Raw genomic sequence first — 25,971 nt, 5'->3', positions numbered from 1 at the left:
CTCTTAATGTTTTCGTTTTAATGAAATTTGTAAAACTTTCAATCAAAAAATAAACTAGTAGCCCGCCATTGTTGATGTCAATAATTACTTACACAATGCTCATGGGTGCTGAAGCCTATAAAATCAGTCGCACCCAAGCGCCAGCAGAGGGCGGCAAAACTCCATAAAACACAATTAACAAGTGAGCGTTTTACTGAACCGTCATTTAAATCTGTCTGAGCGGGTAATCTGCGTCAAACATTTTAACGTGATTCATTTTTAAAAATTAACGCCCGTTAATGCGATAATTTTGACAGCCCTAATAAATATACTTCTCAACTAAATAACGAATTCATAATCAAACATATTAGCCCAAACAAAAACATACCTTATGTTGGTCTTAACAGGGAGCAGCTGGATCCAGCCATGTCAGATGAGTAATATCATATTCACTGTTGCCACTAGAAGGCAGTGTATCCACCCAAATAAATAGAACTAAATGCAAACACTTTCAAAACAAACCGATAAAACGAATCCTCAAAGCAGCAAAATTTAACTTAAAGCTTTTTCCTCATCGAATTACTGAATCGATTAATCGTTGCAGCACTATTTTACAGGATTTTAGCTAGCGGACTTTTGCTATGCGAGTTAGCCAATTGTTTTTTCAGCCTCACATTACGCATAAACAAGGACCCAAACGGGACTGCTCATAGCTGCCAGGAAAAAACGATTTTAAACTTCGTTGGCAACTAATTTACTAACTAATTTTAATTGATTAGTCGTTGCAGTCGTACTCCAAATCAATAGGAAGTAACATGTAAATGCCCACAAAAGCCTAGCTGGGATTGCTCTGCTTTCACCAGACACCTTTTTTAAAACGATATATCGATTCTTGGGCAAAAAAGTATCGAGATCTAGCACATTTCGATATATTGTTACACCCCTAGTTTTTTCTCAGTTCTCCTCGATAACGATTATGTCATTTTAGTGCCATATCGGTATCGATACTAGTTATATACTAGTCACAAATATGCACAATTTTCTGCTAATAACAGGTTCTGGAAAAATCCCTAAAGAGGCACATTTACAAAAGCCAAAAAGCAAATATCCTTTGTAAATTCATAATGTGTTCTGTGATGTCTGCTATATTGCACTTTTGCTCTTTTGTGTGCGAGTCATAACTATGATAAGATTCGCCTCAGGTTATGATTGACATTCCTGGAAGTAATCTTATCCACACCGTCAGTCAACAATGTTTGTCATTTGTCGACGGACCATAGCAAGAATCAGGACATTTATGAAATGCCAGTCCAAATGGAATATTTTGAATACAGTGTACCTAATGAAGTGACCAGTGAGTTGCCATACTCGGAAACGGAAAAACCAGAATGGATTTTAACATGCTCGCTGACGTATGTATAATAATTTGAGGGCATGTTTGGACGTGCGTCAGCCAATCAAATGGTTAGATTGTAGATCTTTGTTATAACATGACAAAAAATTAACGCAAAAACAAAAATGGCTAGCTGTGATGAAACGGGTTATGTAAGAGTTTTTGGGCATGGTCTCTTGAGACTTGTGCATCGATAGGCGATAGACATGCCTGGCAAATTTCATGTTGCCAAGTCAAACTACCTTCAGGGGCTGAATTTTTTTCAGCAGTTATGGCCGCCGCCCTAATCAAATAGGAATATTTACTGTGAAGCACGCAGGGATGTTTTTAAATAATAATGAAAATTGATGCCGCATGATATTTTGGAGATGCTTTGTGAATTATGAGTAGAGCCATAAAGTTTTGAAAAACCATGATTGAAAAGGATATGGAAGTTTCCCATTTTGTTTTGAATTTGACATTTTAATCTCAATTTAATCAGATACACCCAACCCTATTTGGGGAAAAAAATTCAGCCCCCGAAGCCAGTTTTACTTAACAATGTAAAATTTGGTAGACATGTCTGCAATGAGTAGAACCACAAAGAAGCCTTGCTGAAAAAGACACAGGAAGTCCAACATTTTAATTTGAAATGGCCAGTTTACTTTCGATGAAGCGCAGTTACACACTACCATATTATGAAAAAAAAATTCAGCCCCCGAAGCCAGTTTCACTTAGAAATGTAAAATTTGGTAGACATATCTGCCATGAGTAGAGCCATCCAATAGTTTCAAGAAGCTATGCTGAAAAAGGCACGAAATCCACCATTTTAATTTGAAATGGCCTGTTTACTCCCAATTTAGCATAGGTACACATCACTGTATTATGAAAAAAATCCAGCCCCTGAAGCCAGTTTCAATTAGCAACGTAAAATTTAGTAGACATGTCCGTCATGAGGAGAGCCATCAAAAAGTCTCAAGCAGATATGCTGAAAAAGACACAGGAAGTCCACCATTTTAATTTGAAATGGCCAGTTTACTTTCAGTTAATCAATGGTACACACAATTGTATTGTGAAAAAAATTCAGCCCCGGAAGCCAGTTTCACTTAGCAACGTAAAATTTGGTAGAATTGTCTGTCATGAGTAGAGCCATCAAAAAGTCTCAAGAAGCTATGCTGAAAAAGACACAAAATCCACCATTCTAATTTGAATTGACCAGTTAACTCTGAATTTAGAACAGGTACGCACGATTGTATTATGAAAAAAAAAAATCCAGGCCCCAAAGCCAGTTTCACTTAGCAACTTAAAATTTGGTAGATATGTCTGTCTTGAGTAAAGCTACAAAAAAGTCTCAATAAGCTATGCTGGAAACGACACAGGAAGTCCACCATTTTTGTTTGAAACTGCCGGTTTACTCTCAATTAAGCATAGATATGCACAACTATATTCTGGAAATTTTTTTTTTAGAAAAATAAAAAATTCAGCCCCTGCAGCCAGTTTCACTTAGCAACTTAAAATTTGGGAGACAAGTCTGTCATCAGTAGAGCCATCAAAAAGTCTCAAGGAGCTATGCTGAAAAAGACACAGGAAGTACACCATTTTCATTTGAAATGGCCAGTTAAGCAATGGTACACACAATTGTATTATGAAAAAAATTCAGCCCACGTAGCCAGTTTTACTTAGCAGCATGAAATTTGGTAGACTCTTCTGTAATTAGAAGAGTCAACAAAAAGTCTCAAGAAGCTATGCTGGAAATGACACAGAAAATCCCCCATTTTGATTGTAAATGGCCTGTTACAGGTACACCTGACCGTATTACGAACAAAAAAATTCAGGCCCCGGAAGCCAGTTTTACTTTGCAGCAAAAAATATTTTAGACATGTCTGTCATGAGTAAAGCTACAAAAAAGTCTGAAGAAGCTACAATCTGGCATATTTACATCTTTTAGATGTTCATCAATGTGCACTGTTTAAATAAATAAATAAATAAAAATACTGTAAACGACACAGGAAGTCCACCATTTTTGTTTGAAACTGCCGGTTTACTCTCCATTAAGCATAGATTCACACACAACTATATTACAAAAAAAAAAAAAAAAAAACGGCCCCCGAAACCAGTTTAACTTGGAAGCATAAAAAATTGTAGACTTTTCTGTCATGAGTAGAGCCACAAAAGTCTCAAGAAGCTATGCTGAAAAAGACACAGGAAGTCCACCATTTTATTTGAAATAATCTGAATCTGGCCCCTGAAACCATTTTTGCCCAGCAACATAAAATTTAGTAGCCACAAAAAAAGTCTCTAGAAGCCATGCTAAAAAAAGACACAGGAAGTCCACCATTTTAAATTGTTTTTCTCAATTAGCACATGTAATGAAGTACAATTCAGCCCTAAAACAATTTTTGCTTAGCAACATAAAATTTGGTATCGGTCCAATAATTATCGGTCCGATAATAGGAATTATGACGTCATCCCAATAAATCCGATAATATAATATACAGTTGTGGTCAAACGTTTACATACACTTGTGAAGAACATAATGTCATGGCTCTCTTGAGTTTCCAGTTATTACTACAACTCTGATTTTTCTCCGATAGAGTGATTGGAACAAATACTTCTTTGTCACAAAAAAACATTCATGAAGTTTGGTTCTTTTATGACTTTATGATGGCTTAACAGAAAAAGTGATCAAATCTGCTGGGTCAAAAATATACATACAGCAACACGAATTAGCAATTTTGACTTCTCTGAGGCCATTTAAATAGGGCTCACTGGATGCAAACGCTACAATGGGAAAGTCAAAGGAGCTCAGCATGGATCTGAAAAAGCGAATCATTGACTTGAACAAGTCAGGAAAGTCACTTGGAGCCATTTCAAAGCAGCTGCATGTCCCAAGAGCAACAGTGCAAACAATTGTTTATAAGTATAAAGTGCATGGCACTGTTTTGTCACTGCCACGATCAGGAAGAAAACGCAAGCTATCACCTGCTGCTGAGAGAAAATTGGTCAGGAGGGGGAAGATTCAACCAAGAATCACCAAAAAGCAGATCTGCCAAGAATTACAAGCTGCTGGAACACAGGTGTCAGTGTCCACAGTCAAGCGTGTTTTGCATCTCCATGGACTGAGAGGCTGCCGTGCAAGAAGGAAGCCCCTGCTCCAAAAGCGGCACCTTAAGGCTCGACTGAAGTTTGCTGCTGATCACATGGACAAAGATAAGACCTTCTGGAGGAAAGTTCTGTGATCAGACGAAACAAAAATCGAGCTGTTTGGCCACAATGCCCAGCAATATGTTTGGAGGAGAAAAGGTGAGGCCTTTAACCCCAAGTACACCATGCCTACCGTCAAGCACGGTGGTGGTAGTATTATGCTGTGGGGCTGTTTTGCTGCCAATGGAGCTGGTGCTTTACAGAGAGTAAATGGGATAATGAAGAAGGAGGATTATCTTCAAATTCTTCAAGATAACCTAAAGTCATCAGCCGAAAGATTGGGTCTTGGGCGCAGTTGGGTGTTCCAAGAGGACAATGACCCCAAACACACATCAAAAGTGGTAATGGAATGGCTAAATCAGGCTAGATTTAAGGTTTTCGAATGGCCTTCCCAAAGTCCTGACTTAAACCCCATTGAGAACTTGTGGACAATGCTGAAGAAACAAGTCCATGTCAGAAAGCCATCAAATTGAACTGAACTGCACCAATTCTGTCAAGAGGAGTGGTCAAAGATTCAACCAGAAGCTTGCCAGAAGCTTGTGGATGGCTACCTTAAGCGCCTAATTGAAGTGAAAATGGCCAAGGGACATGTTAGCAAATATTAGCGCTGCTGTATGAATATTTTTGACCCAGCAGATTTGATCACTTTTTTCTGTTCACCCATAATAAAGTCATAAAAGAACCAAACTTCATGAATGTTTTTTGTGACAAATAAGTATCTGTTCCAATCACTCTATCAGAGAAAAATCAGAGTTGTAGAAATAACTGGAAACTCAAGAGAGCCATGACATGTTCTTCACAAGTTTTGTACACAACTGTATTATCGGCCCTATTAATAACGTTTTTGGCACGGTGTCGGATTGGGATTTGTGCGTTTGTTTCCACTATGTTTTTCCAGTATGCAAAGTTTTGTCGCTGTCTTTGTTTTGTTCATTATAATAATGTTCATGTCATCATGAAAATTCTGGTTCGGTCAAAGGCAAACCTAAGCTGAATCAACCACTAGTATTTTTGACCTACAGGTGTTCAAAAACTCAGGTGAATATACATTGAAAAATTATATATATTATCGGTTATCGTATCGGTATCGGTTTCAAAAATGGATATCGTGCACCCCTAGACATGTCTGTCATGAGAAAAGCTACAAAAGTCTCAAGAAGCCATGCCGGAAACGACGCAGAAAGGCTGCCATTTTGGTTTGAGGAGGCTTCAGTTTAGAAAGTATTTTGTGTCATTTCGATCAAAATGTAACAAAATATTCTAGAGAAATTGATGAACTGCCAAAATTTTGAATTTTCACAACTGATTTTGGACGGAGCCTGCCAGCGAAGATTAATGACTCAGCATAAAATATTAATGTCCTAAAGCCCAGTTTGACTTGGTAAACTGTGCTACCATGGGAAGACGCAGCAAAAAAAATCTCAAACGCAAAAACTTTTGAGCCAACCATTTAGGTTTAAACAAGCTATTTAATTCAGACATTAAGTGTGGAATAACAAGTCATAATAAATATTCCTTTGAAACTCTGCAGCAAGGCCAAAAGTCACTCTACCTCATTAATTGATTACGCATTTTCTTTAAAGCTGCAAACATCCGCTTCAAAGACGTTAATTACATGATTGGAGTTGAGTAAAAAAAAAAAATAAATTCATCTCCATTCGTTTGTTCCTATTTTGACGTGTGACTCCTCAAAAGGCTGCTCGCGTGCGATTTGTCTTCAGAGCGGCTGATTCTTCTTCATCCGCAGCGGCTAGTGCAGACGCCTCAGATGGCCGGCACCTTGTTAACATGCAAATGGCGTTTCTCGGGTTTGGCTAGCATGTATAGCGTTTTACGATTCGTGAATGGTAAGCAGAGGTGGGTAGAGTAGCCAAAAATTTGACTCAAGTAAGAGTAGCGTTACTTCAAAATAATATTATTCAAGTAAAAGTAGTCATCCAAAAAATGTACTCAAGTACAGGTAAAAAAATATTTGGTGAAAAGAATACTCAAGTAATAAGTAACATTGTGAGTAACTGTTGATATTTGTATACGATTTTTTTTTTTTATAACAATTGTTTTTTTTCTGAGCACAAAGCTATCTACAACCCCCAGCAAAAAGTATGGAATCACCAGTCTCAGACATATTATCATATAGAACAAACTCTGATTAAAAAGCTTGAAAAAATAATGAATTAGTTCAAAAGTGCGACTCTTTAGCATTTTTAGTCTTTCTCCAAGGAATGCTTTAACAGTTTTATGCATTGTCATCTTGGAAAATGACATATTTTCAATTGAAGGAACAAGAAAGCTGTTTAAAATTTCAATGTAAACCTGTGCATTTATTGAAGATTTAACCACAGCCATCTACCCAGTGCCTTTGCCTGAAATGCAGCCCCATATCATCAAGGACTGAGGGAACGTTTTCTTCTGGCAGTCATCTCTGTAAATCTCACTGGAATGGCACCAAACAAAAGTTACAGCATCATCACCTTGTCCAATGCAGATTCTTGACAATTTTTCAATGAAAAAACATACTAAATATATTTATATAAATGCAGTATTATTACACATTAATTCATGTATTTTTTTAGTTTTTATCTTTTATGTCCAATTAATTTTTTTAGCCTAACAAGCCTAATAAAAAAAAAAATCTTTTTTTTTCCATTTAAAATAAAAAGGCCGAAACGGTTAATACTTTATTATAAATTCTTTTTTTTTTTTTTTTTTTTTAAATTTAAAAAATAAAAATAGAAATATTTTACTACCATACAGTTTTCCTATTTTTATGTTTTCTTTCATGTCCAGTTTTTTTAGCCTCAACATTTTTTTTCTGATTTTAATAAAATGTAAACGTTCGATTAGACATTTAATTTTTTTTTATCTTTATGTCCAGTCCTTTTTTTAAAGCTCTTAATAAAAACATTTTCAGACTTTTTTTCCCATTTAAAAAGGAAACCGTGAATGTTATTTTTCAAATTGATTTTTTTTGAAAAAAAAAAAAAAGGGAAAAACATTTTATTTATTATTCTTTTTTTTTTTTTTTTTTTTTTTTTTTTTTTTTTTAAGAACAAAAAAAAAAAAGCAAAAAATTGGTAACGTTCATGATTTAAAAAAAAAAATTACTAAAAAGTGAACGTCCAATCGCTCCCGGTTCAGATGGATTAACATAGCAGAGTTTCCCCCATTGCTTTATAGGCCTGGCGGCCCTCCAGGTTTTGTCGATAACATTCCTGAAACTGATTATTTTTTTGTTTATTCCGACTCAGGTCGGGCCAAGATGGTGGACCGCCTGGCCAACAGCGAGGCCAACTCCAAGCGCATCTCGGCGGTGGAGGGTTGCTTCGGCGCGGCGGGCCAGCCGCTGGCCATCCCGGGCCGCGTCCTGATCGGCGAAGGCGTGCTGACCAAGCTGTGCCGCAAGAAGCCCAAGGCGCGTCAGTTTTTTCTCTTCAACGACATCCTGGTCTACGGCAACATCGTGCTCCAGAAAAAAAAGTACAACAAGCAGCACATCATCCCGCTGGAGAGCGTCACCATCGACACGGTGCCCGACGAGGGCGACCTGCGCAACGGCTGGCTCATCAAGACCCCAACCAAGTCCTTCGCCGTCTACGCCGCCACCGCCAGCGAGAAGTCCGAGTGGATGAACCACATCGGCGAGTGTGTGCGCGAGCTCCTGCGCAAGAGCGGCAAGGCGCCGGCCGGCGAGCACGCCGCCGTCTGGGTGCCCGACTCGGAGGCCGCCGTCTGCATGCGCTGCCAGAAGGTCAAGTTCACGCCCGTCAGCAGGAGGCACCACTGCCGCAAGTGCGGCTTCGTGGTCTGCGGGCCCTGCTCCGACAAAAAGTACCTGCTGCCCAGCCAGTCTTCCAAGCCCGTACGCGTCTGCCACTTTTGCTACGGCCAGCTGCTGGACGGCGGGCGCGACACTGCCGCCGCCACGCGGCCCGTGGACTTCGGACGCGTCTCTGACGATGAGGACGACGACGACGACGACAGCAGCGACTGAAGCGCCGACCTTCTTGCTACCGCGCCGAGGTAAACCGGCCCCATACCGTCGGAAGAAAAGTTTTTTTCCAGGAAACAAAAATTTGGGAGTCATATCGTTTTTTTTTTCCCTTCCTCTAAGAAAATTTGGAGAAAAAAAACTGGACTCGAACGCCTCACTCAGAGGTAAACAAGTTGAATACTATATGGAAAAAAAGTTTTCTAGAAAAAAAAAAAATGGAAATCATATTTTCAAGGGTTGGGGGTCTTTTTTTTTTTTTTTCCAAGAAAAATTACTGAAGCAGCGCCGTTTGTACTCGAACGCCTCACACAGAGGTCAACAAGTTCAATAATATCTAAAAATTGTTTTATAGGAAAAAATATTTTGTAAGTCATATTTTCAGTGGTTGGAGTTCATTTATTTTTCAAGAAAAATCGCTCATCTAACTCTGTTGGACTTGAACGTCTCATGCGGCAGTAAACAAGTTGAATACAGTCTGAAATATTTTTTTTTCCTTACAAGGAAAAGTGTTGAAATGTCACCGTTTGTACTCGAACGCCTCACACGAAGGTAAAAAAATTTCTAGAATTTTTTTTTTTTTTGGGAGACATATTTTCAGGGATTGGGGTCTATTTTCTTACAAGAAAAATTGCTGAAGTGGCACCGTTTGTACTTGAACGCCTCACGCAGAGGTCAACAAGTCAAATACTATTTGGAAAAAAGTTGTTTTTCTGGGAAAAATATTTTGAAAGTCACATTTTCAGGGTTTGGAGTAAGAAAAATTGCTGAAGTGACACCGTTTGTACTCGAACGCCTCACACGGAGGTAAACAAGTCGAAAACTGTTTGGAAAAAGTTTTCTAGAAATTTTTTTGTTTTGTTTGAGTGTTATATTTTCTGTGGTTGGAGTCAATTTTTTTTCCTACAAAAATTACTGAAGCCAAGTTCAATAATACCTAAAAAAAATTGTTTTATAGGAAAAAATATTTTGTAAGTCATATTTTCAGTGGTTGGAGTTCATTTATTTTTCAAGAAAAATCACTCAATGAGCACTGTTGGACTCGAACGTCTCACGCGGCAGTAAACAAGTTGAATACTATTTGAAAAAAGTTTTTTTTTTCCTTACAAGAAAAATTGTTGAAATGTCACCATTTGTACTCGAACGCCTCACATGGAGGTAAAAAAAATTGTTTTCTAGAATTTTTTTTGTTTGGGAGTCATATTTTCAGTGGTTGGGGTCTATTTTCTTACAACAAAAATTGCTGAAGCGACACCGTTTGTACTCGAACACCTCACACGGAGGTAAACAAGTCGAATACTATTTGGAAAAAAGTTGTTTTTCTCGGAAAAATATTTTGAAAGTCATATTTTCAGGGTTTGGAGTTCATTTATTTTTCAAGAAAAATTGCTTAATCAACACTGTTGGACTTTAACATCTCATGCGGAGGTAAACAGGTTGAAAACTAGCTGAAAAAAATACATGTTTGGGTGAAGTGATATTTTCAGGGGGTGGAATCTTTATTTTCCTCCTAGAAAAATTGTTGAAATGGCACTTTTTGTACTCGAACGCCTTGCATGGAGGTAAAAAAAAAGTTTTGTAGAATTTTTGTGTTTGTTTGGGAGTCATATTTTCAGAGGGCTATTTCCTTACAAGCAAAATTGCTGTGGTGGCACCGTTTGTACTTAAATGCCTCATACAGAGGTCAACAAGTTGAATATCTGGAAAAAAAAGTCGTTTTATATATATATTAAAAAAAAATATTTTGGAAGCCCATATTTTCAGGGGTTGGAGTTCATTTATTGTAAAAGAAAAATTTCTCAATAAGCACCGTTTGTACTGTAACACCTCACGCGGAGGTAAATAAGTTGAATACTAACATTTTTTGATGGGAGGAGTCATATTTTCAGGGGTTGGAGTCTATTTTTTTACAAGAAAAAAATTGCTGAAGTGGCACCGTTTGTACTTTAACACCTCACATAGAGGTCATTCAAATACTGTTGGGAAAAAAAAATTGAAATATTTTCAGGGCTTGGGATCCATTTATTTTTCATAAAAATTCCTCAAGTAGCACCGTTTGGACTCAAATGCCTGACATGGAGATTAAAAAAAAAATTTTTTTTTTAAGCAATTTTATTTTGGACTCATATTTTCAGTAGTTTTGAGTGGCACCTATTGTAGTTTGTTTACATGCCTATGAGACGTTCAAGTCGAATACTATCTGGAAAAAAAAAAGTTGTTTTCTAGAAAAAAAATTGTCATTTTCTGGGGTTGCAGTCTTTTTTTTTTTTTTTTTTTTTTTTTTACCCCAAGAAAACTTGCTGGTTTTGTCAAGAAAAAAGTATTTTCAAAAGTTCTGAGGCAAGACCCATTTTTCATTATGACTTCGCAGAAAACTGTTTATTCCCCCCAAAAAACAACAACTTGATTTTCATGACATTACAATATCAGAAATAACACAAGTGCCCCCAAACGTGTTTTTTTTTTTTTGGGGGTAAAAAAAAATGGGCTTCATAAACTTTTAACAAAAACTTGTTTTTTTTTACGCCCAAATTAGCAGTTTTTTTTTTTTTTTTTTTTTTTTTTTTTCCCTTGTGTAAAAAAGTATCTTTTGGACAAAATATCTTTCACATTCCTGTCAATCGCGTTTTTCTTGGGAACTCAACGAACTTTTGAGAACCAGATATTTTTTGCGAAAACAATTTGAGAGACAAAAGCTAATATATATTTTGGATAACATTTTCTAGAAGTTTTATTTTTGAACACTTGATGCCTGAGAGCATTGGAGGAATACACAAGTACATAATAGTATTCATAAAAATATACAATGGAAAATCTTCGACAAAAAAAGTGATAAAAATATAGAAAATTTTCAAAAATGAATTATTTTTCGCCTCAAAACGGTTGGATTTTTAAAAAATAAGTAAATAATGTACTTCCCCAATGCATTTTGATGTCTATTCAGGCATCAAGTAGTAATTCCTTCAGCTCCATTGACGTGGATAGACGTCCAATCAGGTGACACTATCCTTCTGCTCTAAATTTTTTTCAAGCAACCCTCCCAATTCAAATAGATTGGACGTTTATCGCTGTCAATGGCAGCTAAAGTTATTTTAAGCTATTTTATTTTGGACTCATATTTTCAGTAGTTTGAGTGGCACCTATTGTACTTAACATGCCTATGAGACATTCAAGTCAAATACTATCTAAAAAAGTTGTTTTCTAGTGAAAAAAATTGTCACTTTCTGGGGTTGCAGTCTTTTTGTTTTTTTACCAAAAGAAAAATTGCTGGTGTTGTCAAGAAAAAAATATTTTCAAAAGACCCATTTTTTCATTACGACTTCGCCGAGGGGAAAAAAAACCCAAAAAAACAACAACTTGATTTTCATGACATTACAATATCAGAAATAACACAAGTGTCCCCAAACGTTTTGTTTTTTTTTGGTCAGAAAAATTGGTTTCCTATATTTTTAACAAAAACTTGATTGTTATGCCCAAATTGGCAGATTTTTTTTTCTTGTTAAAGATATTTTAGACAAAATATACTTTTTTTTTTTTTTTTTTTTTTTTTAACATTCCTGTCAATCGCGTTTTTCTTAAGTCAAAGTTTTGAAAACCACATATTTTTTGCTAAAACATTTTTGAGACAAAAAGTTATATATATTTTGGATAACATTTTCTAGAAGTTTTATTTTTGAACACTTGATGCCTGAGAGCATTGGAGGAATACACAAGTACATAATAGTATTCATAAAAATATACAATGGAAAATCTTGGACAAAAAAGTGATAAAAATATAGAACATTTTCAAAAATAAATCAGTTCTAATTTTTCAATTACATAAAAAAATGATGTACTTATGTACTTCCCCAATGCATTTCGATGTCTATTCAGGCATCAAGGAGTAACTCTTTCAGCTCCAATGACAAGGATAGACGTTCAATCAGGTGACACTATCCTTCTGCTCTAAATTTGTTCAACCAACCCTCCCACTTCAAATAGATCGGACGTTTATCGCTGTCAATGGCAGCTAAAGTTGTTTTAAGCAATTTTATTTTGGACTCGATTTTCAGTCATTTGAGTGGCACCTATTGTACTTAACATGCCTGAGACGTTCAAGTCGAATACTACCTGAAAAAATTTTCATTTTCTGCAGTTGAAGTCTATTTTTTTTTTTTTTTTTTTTACCCCAAGAAAAATTGCTGGTGTTGTCAAGAAAAAAATATTTTCAAAAGTTCTGAAGCAAAACCCATTTTTTCATTTCGCCTTGGCAGAAAACTTTTATTCCCCCCCCCCAAAAGAAATATCAGAAATAACACAAGTGCCCCCAACATGTTTATTTTGGGGGGGGGGGGGGGGTCAGAAAAATTGGTTTCATATATTTTTAACAAAAACAAAAACGCTCAAATTAGCAGATGGGGGGGGGGGGGGGGGGGGGTTGTTTAAAAAAAGTATCTTTTGTCCAAAATATCTTTCACATTCCTGTCAATCGCGTTTTTCTTGGGAACTCAACGTACTTTTGAGAACCAGATATTTTTTGCTGAAAACAATGTGATACAAAAGCTAATATATATTTTGGATAACATTTTCTAGAAAGTTTTATTTTTAAACACTTGATGCCTGAAAGCATTGGAGAAATACATAAGAATAGTACTACTCATAAAAGTATACTACAGAAAATCCTAGATAAAACAAGTCATATAAGTAAATATAGAAAATTTTCAAAACTAAAATGAATTATTTTCCCCCTCAAAACTTGATTTTTTAATTTTTGAAAATAAACAAATTATGTACTAATGTACTTCCCCAATGCATTTCGATGTCTATTCAGGCATCAAGGAGTAACTCCTTCAGCTCCATTGACGAGAATAGACGTCCAATCAGGTGACACTATCCTTCAACTCTAAATTTTTTCAAGCAACCCTCCCCAATTCAAATAGATCGGACGTTTATCGCTGTCAATGGCAGCTAAGATTATTTCACACTAGTTTTTTCTGTATTAAAAAAAAGTGAATATTTTGTGTAAACAAATGATTTTTCTCTATATTTTCTCTACAACACAACGATGATGACATCATCATCATGCGTCCTCACCCTTGGTGCCTTGTCATTTAATACACTAACCCTGCCCCAAAATGGGAAAAAAAAGAATTTGGTGCTGAGTAAACAGCTTGGTAATGGTAACCATGGCAACGGCATTAATTTTTGTAAAGACGATGATGCGTTTGCGTGTTCAAACTAATGTACGGAATTGTTATATTTTTAATCAACTGTTTTAAGGGAGAATTAATTTGTTTAGAGTTTTTTTTTTCTGACTAAGGCAGTGAATGTTTTTGAACAGTTCTGATTGGATTAGGAGAGAAGCATAAATATCACTTACGCAATGATGCTGTTATGCTAACATTTGTTATTGAATTTTTTTTTAATCATTTCTAGAATGTAGAAAATTCACTTTCTTTTGTCAATCGGCATTTTTTTTTCTTCCCTCAAAAACCTTTATTCCTGTAAAAATCTCTTACGGGGAAAGAAATATTCTCGTACCGCATCTTTTTCCCATTTTTAATGTCGCACAATTGTACAAAATAAGTTTGAAAGCAGCTAATGTGGAAAGGGATTTTTTTTTGTGTGTGTGTAGCGTCCACTAATTCCTCATTTTTACACTTTGTCCGTCCGGTGGATGTCTTAAAGGGTCGTGACGCATACTGAGAATGCTTCTATTATAAGTGTTGTACATTTTATTTCAGCAATCAATGAAATTTTGCTTTTTAATAGTTTTTGTCTTCTTTAGAATGTTGGTTTAAGTTAAAAAAAAAAGGGGTTTCAATCATATTGTAAAGGCAAATTAACAAATGATCACTAGTTTTGTAAATCTTGTTGAAAAATAAATGTTGAAAATGACTTTTTTTTTAATGTTTTATATGATGTAGCAATCTAGTAAACATCAGCTAGCTAGCTGCTAGCTAAAATGCTATAAAATGCTCATGTTTACAAGATTGTTTCTGGTGTGCGCCAGATTGCTTAAATTTATTTTCTGTCGATGTCCCTTTAGGGGCTCCGTAAACGTCCGATCCGTTTGAAGCAGGAGGGTGGCAGCGAATGAACGTCCGTTCATTCGCTGCCACCGCTCCCGCTTCAAACGGATCGGACGTCTAGCGCCCTCAAGTACTTGTTACCGTTGGATCCAGTCCCACACGTGTAGCGAGGCGTCGCTAGCAGCGGACACCAGCGTGCGGGATTTTTGGGGGTGCCAGAGATGGCGAGCGACGACGGCGCCCCCTTGCGGCGAACACACGGTGTGGCCGCCGTGTTCAAAGAGCGGATCTACGTCGCGGGGGTCCGACGTCCAAGATGATGTGTCGTAGATTTGGACGTTGCCGTTGAAACCTGGAAGAAAGAAAAAAAATGGAATTTTTCGAACATATGTTTAATATGTCAGAAACTGACATGTCAAAAATATTGTTGAGGAAAGAAAATGTTGATAGAAATATACAAGGCATTGACGCGTAAAATTAAATGCTTTCTATTAGATAGTATTTACAGCGTATATTACATATAGATGGTATACTCAAGATTTTGAATGCCATTTTTTAGTAGGGTAGGTCAAATAAGAACATTTGCTGGGTTTTTGTTTGATAAACGAATGATATTTTGATCATTTATGTGGGCTGACATAAAAAAATACATTAAAAATATTGTGCAATTAATGTATTAATTTACATCCAATTTTTTTTTGGGGGGGGGGTTAATTTTTGGTTTGCCCCCCCAAAGAGAAGTATAAATTCATGAAATTCCACAATATATTTTAATAGTGCATTTTTTTTTTTTTGTGTATACTATGGTAAATATTTATTATATTGAAATTTACTACAATGTAATTTCATGTTTGGAGTATTTTTTATATTTAAAAAATATTTTAATTATACTAATGAAATTCTTGCCATTTGTATACACTTTTTTGTCAAATATTTTGTTATGTTAATAGTAATTTAACAAATCTTCAATTAATGCTACAAAATAACATTTTAAAGGTATTTAATATTTCAGAACATTTAACATTTAAAGTGACTAATGAATATATTTTACCAAAGTCTTTGACTTAAAAAAAATAATTGTACATTTTTTTATGTCTAAAACTTTGGTAAAAAAAAAAAAAAAATTTTAATGTAAATTGTTAAAAAAAAAAAAAAAAAAAAAAAACTGCAACAATACTACAAAATATAACTACAGTTTTAAAAATTTAAAAAACAAAAACTTAAAGAGATGAAAATATTTTAAAGTAATGAATGAAATGTAAATAAAAAATACATTAAAAAATATATTTTTAATATGTAGTTCATAATAATTCAGTGGCATGAAAAAGAATCTGAACCTTTTGGATTTTCTCACATTTCTGCATAAAATCATCAGATGTGAGCTGATCTTTGTCAAAATCACACAGATTATAAAACAGTGTATGCTTTAAATAAAACAACCCAAACATTTATAGGTTTTCATATTTTAATGAGAATAGTATGCAAACAATGACACAAGGGGGAAAATAAGTGAACCATAACATTTAATATTACGGCGCCGGTGAGTTCTGTAAGTCTTAAGCAAACACTCTAGGGTTCTTTTTTTACCTCTCTGCGTATTCTGCGCTGAACTCTTGGCGTCATCTTTGGTGGACGGCCACTCCTTGGGAGAGAAGCAACAATGCCAAACTCTGCATTTGTAGACAAGGTCTCTGACTGTCGATTGATGAACATCCAGACTTTTACAGATGGTTTTGTATCCTTTCCCAGCTTTATGCAAATCAACAATCCTTGATCGCAGATCTTCAGACAGCTCTTTTGACCGAGCCATGATGCACATCAGACAATGCTTCTCATCAAGACAATTATTACCAGGTGTGTGTTTAATAGTGGGCAGGGCAGCTTTAAACCACTCATCAGTGATTGGGCACACACCTGACCTAAATTGTTTGGTAAAAATGGGTTTTAAGGGTTAGAGTTCACTTATTTTTCCTTCCTCTGTCATTGTTTACGTTCGATCCTAATTAAAATATAAAAACCTATAAATGTTTGGATGGTTTTAGCTAAAGCAGACACTTGTTTTTACATCTGTGTGATTTTGAACAAGATCAGATCACATTTGATGGTGATTTTATGCAGAAATGTGAAACTCCAAAAGGTTCAAATACTTTTTCATACCACTGTACAATGCATATAGTGTTGAAAATGAATATAAACCACATAGAACTAAATCAAGCGTGAAATTTCTGGCCGCTGACCTGACACCGCCACGACGTCATCCAGTCCCGGCGCCCACGACACGGTCACGTCCTCCGGGTCACCAGGCACCTTGCCCGGCGCCAGCCGAGCCCTGCGCACGACAACCGCGGGGCTCCTTGGGTCCGAAATGGCAGTTCGCCCGCACGTCGACACCCGAACTAGCTGGGACTCACGCACATCAGTCCGCCAGACGCCACGACAACTGGGGAAGGGCGGCGCGGGATCGCACCGGGGCGGCGTCGAAACGCGCGTGTCCACTGTGTGGACATCGCCGTTTCCGCAAGCGATCAGGAAAACTGCGTCGCTCGCGAAGTGGAAGCTGCTCACGAGCTCTTCGTTCAATGACGCTGCCAAAAATAAAATTGATGTTGATACACATACAATCAACATTCTGCTGTGACTTAAACTTTATCCCGAGTAGACGTCCAATCCATTTGAAGGGGAAGGGATGGCAGCGAATGAGCTAAAGTGGCTGACTACGCTATAAGTTGCAGTTGACCTGCTTCTTTCTAACAAAAAAAATTGAATAAAGTACAAAACAACCCAAAAAAATAGTGCTTGGAGCAAGGGTCGTTCCGATCGTTTTAGTTTGAGTATCTGCCCATCCCGATATTACCCGATCCGATTGCTTTTTTTTTTGCTCCCGATTCAATTCCAATCATTCCCGAAAATTTTTACCGATCATATAAATTTTGGCAATGCATTAAGAAGAAAAATGAATAAAACTCGAACGAATATATACATTCAACATACAGTACGTAAGTACTGTATTTGTGTATTATGACGATAAATCCTCAAGTTGGCATTTACATTATTAACATTTCTGTGAGAGGGATCCACGGATAGAAAGACTTGTAATTCTTAAAGGATAAATGGGACTTTGTACATTGTGACTAAATATTGCCATCTAGTGTATTTGTTGAGCTTTCAGTAAATAATACTGTAGCCATTTAACTGTTCTGCCCAAATGCATGATGGGAAGTGCAACCATGACTGTGCGTAGTGGCACCAATTGATATATCTTTGCGTTGGGAAGTAACATAGGGTGTTAAGGAAAAGATCAATCACTACCGTTCTTCCCCTCATTGCTTCCACGACATTTCTAATTGTTGAGAGAGGGAGTTTAAGGCTTTAGCCAATTAAAAAGAGGCTCCAGAGACTGCCAAAATTCTCTCTACTCATTTTACGCTGCCTGTTAGCTCTATATATAGGTAAAACAGCGCCATTATAGATTGAACGCAACAGTTTGTGAGTGGGTCGTGCAGCGCATGCGTTAATTGCATTAAATATTTTGACCTGATTAATTTTTAAAAAAGTTAATTACCGCCGTGTACGCGGGAAATTTGATAGCCCTACTTTAAGCCAAAACTAAAGACTCTGGATGAATGTAAGACATTTTGTCTAACGTTAAATACAATTAGAATACGATTTAATTAAAAAATATATATATATATTAAAAAAAGGCATGTCCGATATTTTTTTGCCGATTCCGATACTTTGAAAATGACGTGACCGGACCCATCTTTACTTGGAGCGTCATGTTGCACTAGTCTAACTGGAGGAGTAACCGAAAACTTACCAAGTGTGTAAACGCTCTGTCCCGTGTCCAAGTGTGTCAACTTGACGTCAGCGACCCGTCGCCCGTGAACCACCTCCGCTTGTGCCGCGGTTCGTGCCGCCACCTTGACCCCGCCCTGGCTTTCCTTCGAACCCGCCACGCTCGCCTCCTCCGCGATGACGTCTGACAAACGCGAGTACGTCATTGTCAGGCAACTTTTGATGACATCATCACTAACTTACCGCTGTCGTCACCTCCGAGGTTCCAAACCAGCAAGTCTGATGTTCGGCCGTCATTGGTTACGATTAGCCTTTCAAAATAAAATCGCACAAAACAAAAAAATAAAACTTACGACGGGAAATGACGTCATCCGAACTCACCTTGTCCCCGGGAAGTGTTTGAGGACGCTGACCGGACCCGGACAAAAGCCGCCGTGGAGAACTCGGAAATCGCGCTCGGCGCATACGCCCTTAAACCCATCACAAATACACATAACACACACTTTAATCCTTTATTTTTTTATAGGAAAATAATAAAAGTTTTAGCTTATGATTATGACATCTTGTATTGCGTTTACCTGTTGTTGCGCAAAGAGTTTTGGCGGCAATCCGAGCTCCAAAATGTGATTTTTGTTGAACGCGTCGCAACTTGCCACGCACACGGCTGCGGACGACAAACATAAAATTTTTCAACTCATTGACAGCTATAGACGTCCGATCCATTTGAAGCTTCAAACCGATTGGACGTCTACAAGTGATTAATTTATATCAATTCACGGCAAAGGGATGAAAAGACGCCTCAGGACGGCCATGTTGGTAGAGGTGACATTCTCATTAAAAGTCAATGTACTGACATTATCATTAAAGTCAACTATCATATTTCTCAAACAATTTTAAAAACATAATTTATCAACGTCAAAGCATTAGTTATTTACTCCCTTGGAAGCCATTGACGGTGCAAGATGTCACTGCCAACCCTCCCGCTTCAAATAGAATGGACGTGTACAAGTGAAACACTCATTTTGAAGAGGTTTATTTTAGGTTTTAAGAGCAATATGATTGGGTGGTTATCATTATAATTAGCACTGAAAGAGTTAAATGGCATATTGTGGGGGGGTTTGAAGAAAAAAAATTAAAAACGACTGTTGTAAAGGAAGACAGCGCCGTCGTGAGATCCAAATTGGAAAGTGAATACAGTACCATTGAATGGATATCTTGAGGCCGATTGGTGGTACTACTATGCCATATGGAAATTGGGCACCCTCTGCTGGACAAATTGTGCACTGCAGAAACCGTACTATTCATCGCGATATTGGCGACTGAGATGTACTAAAAATGTCACTAATTTTATATCAATTTGGCGATATGAATTGTCAAATCATACAGCACTGCTCTTAATTGGTCGTAAGCCAACCATGACAATATTTTTATTTATTTATTTAATAGGGACAGTACATATTGATGAACATCTAAAAGATGTAAATATTAGGGCGGTCAAACGATTAAAAATTTTAATCGAGTTAATCACAGCTTAAAAATTAGTCGTAATTAATCCCAATTCAAACCATATATAAAATATGCCATATTTTTCTGTAAATTATTGTTGGAATGGAAAGATAAGACACAAGACGGATATATACATTCAACATACTGTACATAAGTACTGTATTTGTTTATCATAACAAATCAACAAGATTGCATTAACATTATTAACATTCTGTTAAAGCGATCCATGGATAGAAAGACTTGTAGTTCCTAAAAGATAAATGTTAGTACAAGTTATAGAAATTTTATATTAAAAAACCCTCTTAATGTTTTCGTTTTAATGAAATTTGTAAAAATTTCAATCAAAAAATAAACTAGTAGTCCGCCATTGTTGATGTCAATAATTACTTACACAATGCTCGTGGATGGCTGAAGCCTATAAAATCAGTCGCACCCAAGCGCCAGCAGAGGGCAGCAAAACTCCATAAAACACAATTAACAAGTGGTGTTTCACTGTACCGTCATTTCAATCTGTCTGAGCGGGTAATCTGCGTAAATTGCGTCAAATATTTTAACATGATTAATTTAAAAAATTAATTAACGCCCGTTAACGTTAAAAGATAAATGTTAGTACAAGTTATAGAAATTTTATATTAAAACCCCTCTTAATGTGTTCGTTTTATTAAAATTTGTAAAATTTTCAATCAAAAAATAAACTAGAAGCTCGCCATTGTTGATATCAATACTTACACAATGCTCATGGATGGTGCTGAAATCAAAATAAAAAAATCAGTCGCACCCAAGCGCCAGCAGAGGGCGAAAAAACACAAGTAACAAATGGACATGACAGTGTCATTTTAATCTGTTGAGCGGGGCATGTGCGTTAATTGTAGGGCTGCAGCTATCGAATATTTTAGTAATCCGAGTATTCGACCTAAAATTCTATCGATTAATTGAGTAATCGGATAAAACATTTTAAGATAAAGAGAAATTATAAATATACATGAGAAAACAGGACATTTCACCTAAGATTGAGCCATTTTTTGCATTAATTGTAGGGCTTCAGCTGTCGAATATTTTAGTAATCGAGTAATCGACTGAAAATTCTATCGAGTAATCGGATAAAACATTTTTAGGTAAAGAGCAATTATAAGTATACACGAGAAAACAGGACATTTCGCCTAAAATTTGAACCATTTTCAGACAATCAATGTCTTTATTTTCGATGTACATTTTTGAAAACTGCAAACAATTGCATCTCAGACGTCACTAGAAAAAAACAACAACAACTAATTCATGGCTTACACTCAAAACACTTCCAGATCTTATATTAAAAAAAAAAAAAAATCATATTTACCCAAAAATGTCTAATTGTAAAAAAAAAAAAAAAAAAATAGAAACATGGTTTTATTCCTCTATTTTTTTGTGAAAGAATATTTTAATTAATCAGCAAAAATGTACCAAAATTGTAGAATTGTGTAAGTTAAAAAAAAAAAAAAAAAAACATGATTTGGAGTGTTTCTGAGTTTCAGACAAATTTGCAAAATTTGTCCTAAAAAACAAAATCATAAAACACCATTTTAAGGGATTACATTACCATAAAAAAACAAGATTTATTCAAGATTTCTGTTTAATGCACTGTAGCTTTTCAAAAACAGTCTGTGCTTTCTCAACTAAGAATGTCTCCATAAGTACAGAAGCCATATTTTCTATCCTCAGCCCACATCAATTGATAACAATATCAAAGCAAATCATTTCCAGGTTATCATTTTCATTAATTGAAACATGATGAGGTGAATTTTAATCCGTTCCGGTCATCATACAGGTTTAAAATGGACTACAGTGGAAACAGACTTGCCTGTAGAGCGACACTGCCACCTAATGACATTTAACGGTATTTCTAGTACGCCATTGATTTCATCAACTGTCACTTTTAACAAGCACTTTCCAAAGTTCTCTTGAAGATTAGCATACCACAAATCAACTTAACATCAACTCATAGGCTGCCATTGACGACAGTAAATGTCCAATCCATTTGAACCTAGAGGGATGGCAGCGAATGAACGAACATTCGCTGCCATCCCTCCATGTTCAATTGTATTGGACGTCTACTTGTGAGTAACTCATTTAAAGACTTTTAATATAGTCCATTCATATTTTTTGATGTCTATCATTGTAAAAAAAAAACATTTTTCATTTTTATACTTCAAATTTTTGTCCTTCACGAATCGACCAGGGCATCCGCCCAACCCGGTCCCGACGGCGGTCCCGGCATGACCCACCGCGTGGGAACGGCAGTCCCGTCCGGACACTCGTCTGGCACCAGAAAAATGTCCCACTGCCGCCTTACTTGTACCAACGCGTGCAACGACGACTCCGCCTGAGCGTAATACTCCACAAAGGGTCTCAACGCGGCGTTGACGGGCGCTTCTTCCCCGAACAAAACGGCTTCCATTTTGTGCTTCTGCCGGCGCTCTCTCTCCTTTTGAAGCGCCCGCCGCTCTTCTTCTTGAACGCTGTCCAGCATTACCGTTAGCGCCTTCTCCTCCGCCGTGTAGATAAGTGTCCTAGCTTTGGCGATGCGCCGCAACCCGTCCAGCCGGCGGCGGAATTCCACGTCTTCTTCCTCCTCGGTGCTGATCCCACGGCGGGCGGCAGCGTCCTTTCGCAGACGTCGCAGCTTCTCCAGCGAGCGCAGGACGTCCTGCGTACGCTTAATGTCGCTTTGTTTTTTTCGCACTTCGCACAAAACCGAGTCGGCCGCTAGCTTTAGCTCGCGTTCCTTTTTCTCTTCCTCTACGCGGTGGATTTGCCGAAAACGCCACTTGTCCACAGCGTCCTCCTTTTCCGCGCGTTTGGCCTCCCGTTCGGCGAGTAACAACTCCGCTCGACGTGCGCTTTCCACACGGCGCCGGCGCACCTTTGAAACGTGGCATTTCTGGGCTTCGAACGTCTCCGAAAGACTCGCCAGTTTCTCTTGAAGGTCCTGTTTTAGACGCAAAGCGGCGGCGTGAGACGTCGACCAAGCGGCGGGGTCCTCGTTTATTGTGTTCTTGAGATTTTGGCAAGACTCCGACAACTGGGATACGAGTCCGGCGGCGTCACGTAACACCGTTCCGAAACCTCGACGGGATTTTGATGGCGGCGATCGAGCTTCTGTAGTCTTCCCGGATGTTTTCTGTAAGAAACGACTTAGCCATTGCTCGTCCTCCTTCCTCTGGAGCGCTTTTTCCTCAACGGGCGCTTCGGGGAAAATCTCGCTAGGCGCCTGCAACTCAATTTTTGGCGGATTCCAGTTCAGATTTTGGACTGTTGGCGGATACGTCGGAGGCGGGATGTTAGGGAAGTAGGCCTGAGGAGGTGGGAAATTGCAAGGGAATCCTGGAGGAGGATAACTGGAGGGCATTTCGTAAGCGTAGCTGCTCGGCATGCTTTCGTTGGGAGGGTAGTTGGCAGGATTTGGGGGATTCCCTGGTCCGCCGGGGCTGTACGTCCAGTCCATTTTTTTCCCCCCGAACAATGAGCGAAATGGCTTTAGCAAATGGATTTACTCACTTTTCGCTGACGTCCACTCAATAACTCGGGTGGGGAACTCCAGCTGATACACATGAAGGTCTTTGTACCTGTACACAAAGAGAAGGATCATGAAATTAGACGAAAAACTGTATTTTCCAGACGAATTCAAGTCTTAAACTGAAGCTGTAAAATTAAGCAACTACGGAAAACACTCACAATAAGCCGTTTTGAAATTTATTTCAACACAAAAATCAAACATAAATGTGAGTTGGGTTTGTTTTCAAGTGATATGATGAAGAAACGGTATTTTAAAAAACGATTATTCATATCTGTAGTGGAGTTCCAGATGCACCGTCGCAGAACTTAACCAAACTAAAATACGCAGAATTTAAAATTAAAGACAACGCAATAATAAATACATGAACTTTTGACTCGAGAGGTCTTTTAAAGTGTTGCATTTTATTAAATATTTCGTAGGAGTCCGTAAAATTCAAGCGGACGTCCGCACGCTAACACTATTAGCATTAAATAATATTGTAGTAGTACCATAATTAATAAACAAAGACTGAAATCAAAGGTTGAAGCAAGCCGAAATACCAATTGCATTGGTTTTTGACTCCAAATGTCTTGAAGTCTTTTACTTTTTTAAAATTGTACGTAGGAATCATTAAAATTCAAGCGGACGTCGATATGCTAACACTGTTAGCATTCAAGTATTGTTAGTAATACTGTACTTCCATAATTACTATAAAAGGTTGAAGCAAGCCGAAATAAGTAATTCTTTAATTTAAGAGTCCTGAGGTCTTTTAAAGTTTTTTTTTTTTTTTTTTTTTTTAATTAAATCATGCGTAAAAATCAATACAATTCAAGCAGACGTCTGCATGCTAACGCTGTTAGTTTTTATTCATTACTAAACGAAGGCTAATACTGTAACAAAAGGTAGAAGCAAGCTGAAATACGTTATTTTATGACTCGAGAAGTCTTTTAAAGTGTACTATTTTATTAAAAGGTGCGTAAAAGTCAATAAAATTCAAGCAGATCGCCGCATGCTAACGCTGTTACTTTTTATCAATTACAAAACGAATGATAAAAACAAAGGTAGACGCAAGCCAAAATACGAAATGCGTTAATTTATTACTTCAAATGTATTTTAAAGTGTTTTTTTTCTTCATTAAATCGTGCGTAAAAGTAAATACAATTCAAGCCGACGTCTGCATGCTAACGCTGTTATTTTAATTGCTAAACGAAGGATAAAAACAAAGGTAGAAGCAAGCCGAAATACGAAATGTGTTAATTTATTACTTCAAATGTCTGTAAAGTGTTTTATTTTATTAAATCGTGCGTAAAAGTCAGTACCATTCAAGCAGACGTCTGCATGCTAACGCTTCTACATTTATTACTAAACGAAGAAAAGAAAAACAAAGGTAGAAGCAAGCCGAAATAAGAAACGCATTAGTTTTAAGATTCCTGAGGTCTTTAAAAGTCTTTTATATTATTAAATCGGTGCGTAAAAGTCAATAATATTCAAGCAGACGTCTACATGCTAACACCGATAGCATTAAAGTATTGATAGTAATACCAATTACTAAACCATGACTAAAATACAAGGTTGAAGCAAGACGAAATAAGTTAATTTTAGAGTCCTGGAGTCTTTTAAAGTGTTTTATTTTATCGTGCGTGATATTCTATACAATTCAAGCCGACGTCTGAATGCTAACGCTGTTACTTTATATTAATTACAAAACGAAGGATAAAAACCAAGGTAGAAGCAAGCCGAAATACAAAATGCGTTCACTACTTCAAAGCTCTTTTTAAGTGTTTTTGTTAAATCGGTGCGTAAAAATCAATAAAATTCAAGCAGACGTTCGCATGCTAACGCTATTACTTTAAATTAATCACTAATGAAAAGCGAATAGCAAAGGTACAAGCAAGCCGAAATACGTTATTTTATGACTCGAGAAGTCTTTTAAAGTGTATTATTTTATTAAATCGTTCGTGAAAGTCAATAAAATTCAAGCGGACGTCCGCCTAGTGCCAACACTGTTAGTTTTTATTATTATACAAAGGACAAAAACAAAGGTAAAAGCTAGCCGAAATACATTAGTTTATGACTTGAGAAGTCTTTTAAAATGTAGTATTTTATTAAATCTTGCCAGGTGTGAGAAGCTTTATAATCCTGTTCGGAAAAGTACCACAATTACTACACCAGTACTACAATAAAATAGATGATCAAGCCAAATCACGAAATACAAAATGTCTTTGAAAGTGGTGCAATAAAAGTAACATGCTTTGCATAACGGAGAATGCAGCAGACGTGCTAACATTTGCACAAAAACTCGTCCGTATATCTCCGCTACGCTCGTGTTTAAAGGGAAAAGTTACCCTCTAAACGATGAATATCAAAAAAAAATTGAAGGAAAGACTTACGCTTTTAAAGAATCAATAAACCAGTCGTCTAATATCTCATCGAATTCGAACTCTTCCATCACGTTTTCTTCTACTCTCATCGGGTTACTTGTTCTTCCTGTTGACATACCGTGACAGCGACGCCACGTGGTGTGGCAGGCGAATGAACAATAATATATTTTTTTCTGACTGAGTTTTTTTTTTAAATTAGTCAT

At 37.0% G+C, this 25,971-nt stretch overlaps 2 protein-coding genes across 3 annotated transcripts in view; one reads left to right on the top strand and one right to left on the bottom strand.

The window, feature by feature from the left end:
- Positions 1-12,709, top strand: part of plekhf2 (pleckstrin homology domain containing, family F (with FYVE domain) member 2) — a 17,487-nt gene extending 4,778 nt beyond the window's left edge. For both annotated transcript variants that reach the window (XM_057835018.1, XM_057835017.1), the window contains exon 2: positions 7,804-12,709. In XM_057835018.1, the coding sequence (XP_057691001.1) occupies positions 7,815-8,546 (732 nt within the window). In that variant the 5' untranslated portion in view covers positions 7,804-7,814 and the 3' untranslated portion in view covers positions 8,547-12,709. The remainder of the gene's footprint in view (positions 1-7,803) is intronic.
- On the bottom strand, positions 4,024-25,971 carry wdr73 (WD repeat domain 73). The gene is made up of 9 exons (XM_057835016.1): positions 25,778-25,971; positions 23,390-23,457; positions 18,928-19,013; positions 18,731-18,819; positions 18,593-18,660; positions 18,372-18,533; positions 16,792-17,139; positions 14,696-14,906; positions 4,024-6,989 (listed from the first exon to the last, which is right to left on the bottom strand). Exons 1-9 carry the CDS (start codon positions 25,969-25,971, stop codon positions 6,902-6,904), a joined length of 1,314 nt encoding a protein of 437 aa, XP_057690999.1. The 3' UTR covers positions 4,024-6,901.

The sequence above is a fragment of the Corythoichthys intestinalis genome, chromosome 4 (assembly GCF_030265065.1).
Source record: "Corythoichthys intestinalis isolate RoL2023-P3 chromosome 4, ASM3026506v1, whole genome shotgun sequence".
NCBI lineage: Eukaryota > Metazoa > Chordata > Actinopteri > Syngnathiformes > Syngnathidae > Corythoichthys > Corythoichthys intestinalis.
This window is presented reverse-complemented; position numbering and strand designations above follow the sequence as displayed.

Coding starts and splice junctions, on each gene's coding strand:
- wdr73 (XM_057835016.1), bottom strand. CDS start 25,971: ATGACTAATTTAAAAAAAAAACTCAGTCAGAAAAAAATATATTATTGT. Junction 19,014..23,389: donor TGAGTGGACGTCAGCGAAAA/GTGAGTAAATCC, acceptor TGTCGTCCGCAG/CCGTGTGCGTGGCAAGTTGC. Junction 14,907..16,791: donor TGACGTCGTGGCGGTGTCAG/GTCAGCGGCCAG, acceptor TCTTTCTTCCAG/GTTTCAACGGCAACGTCCAA.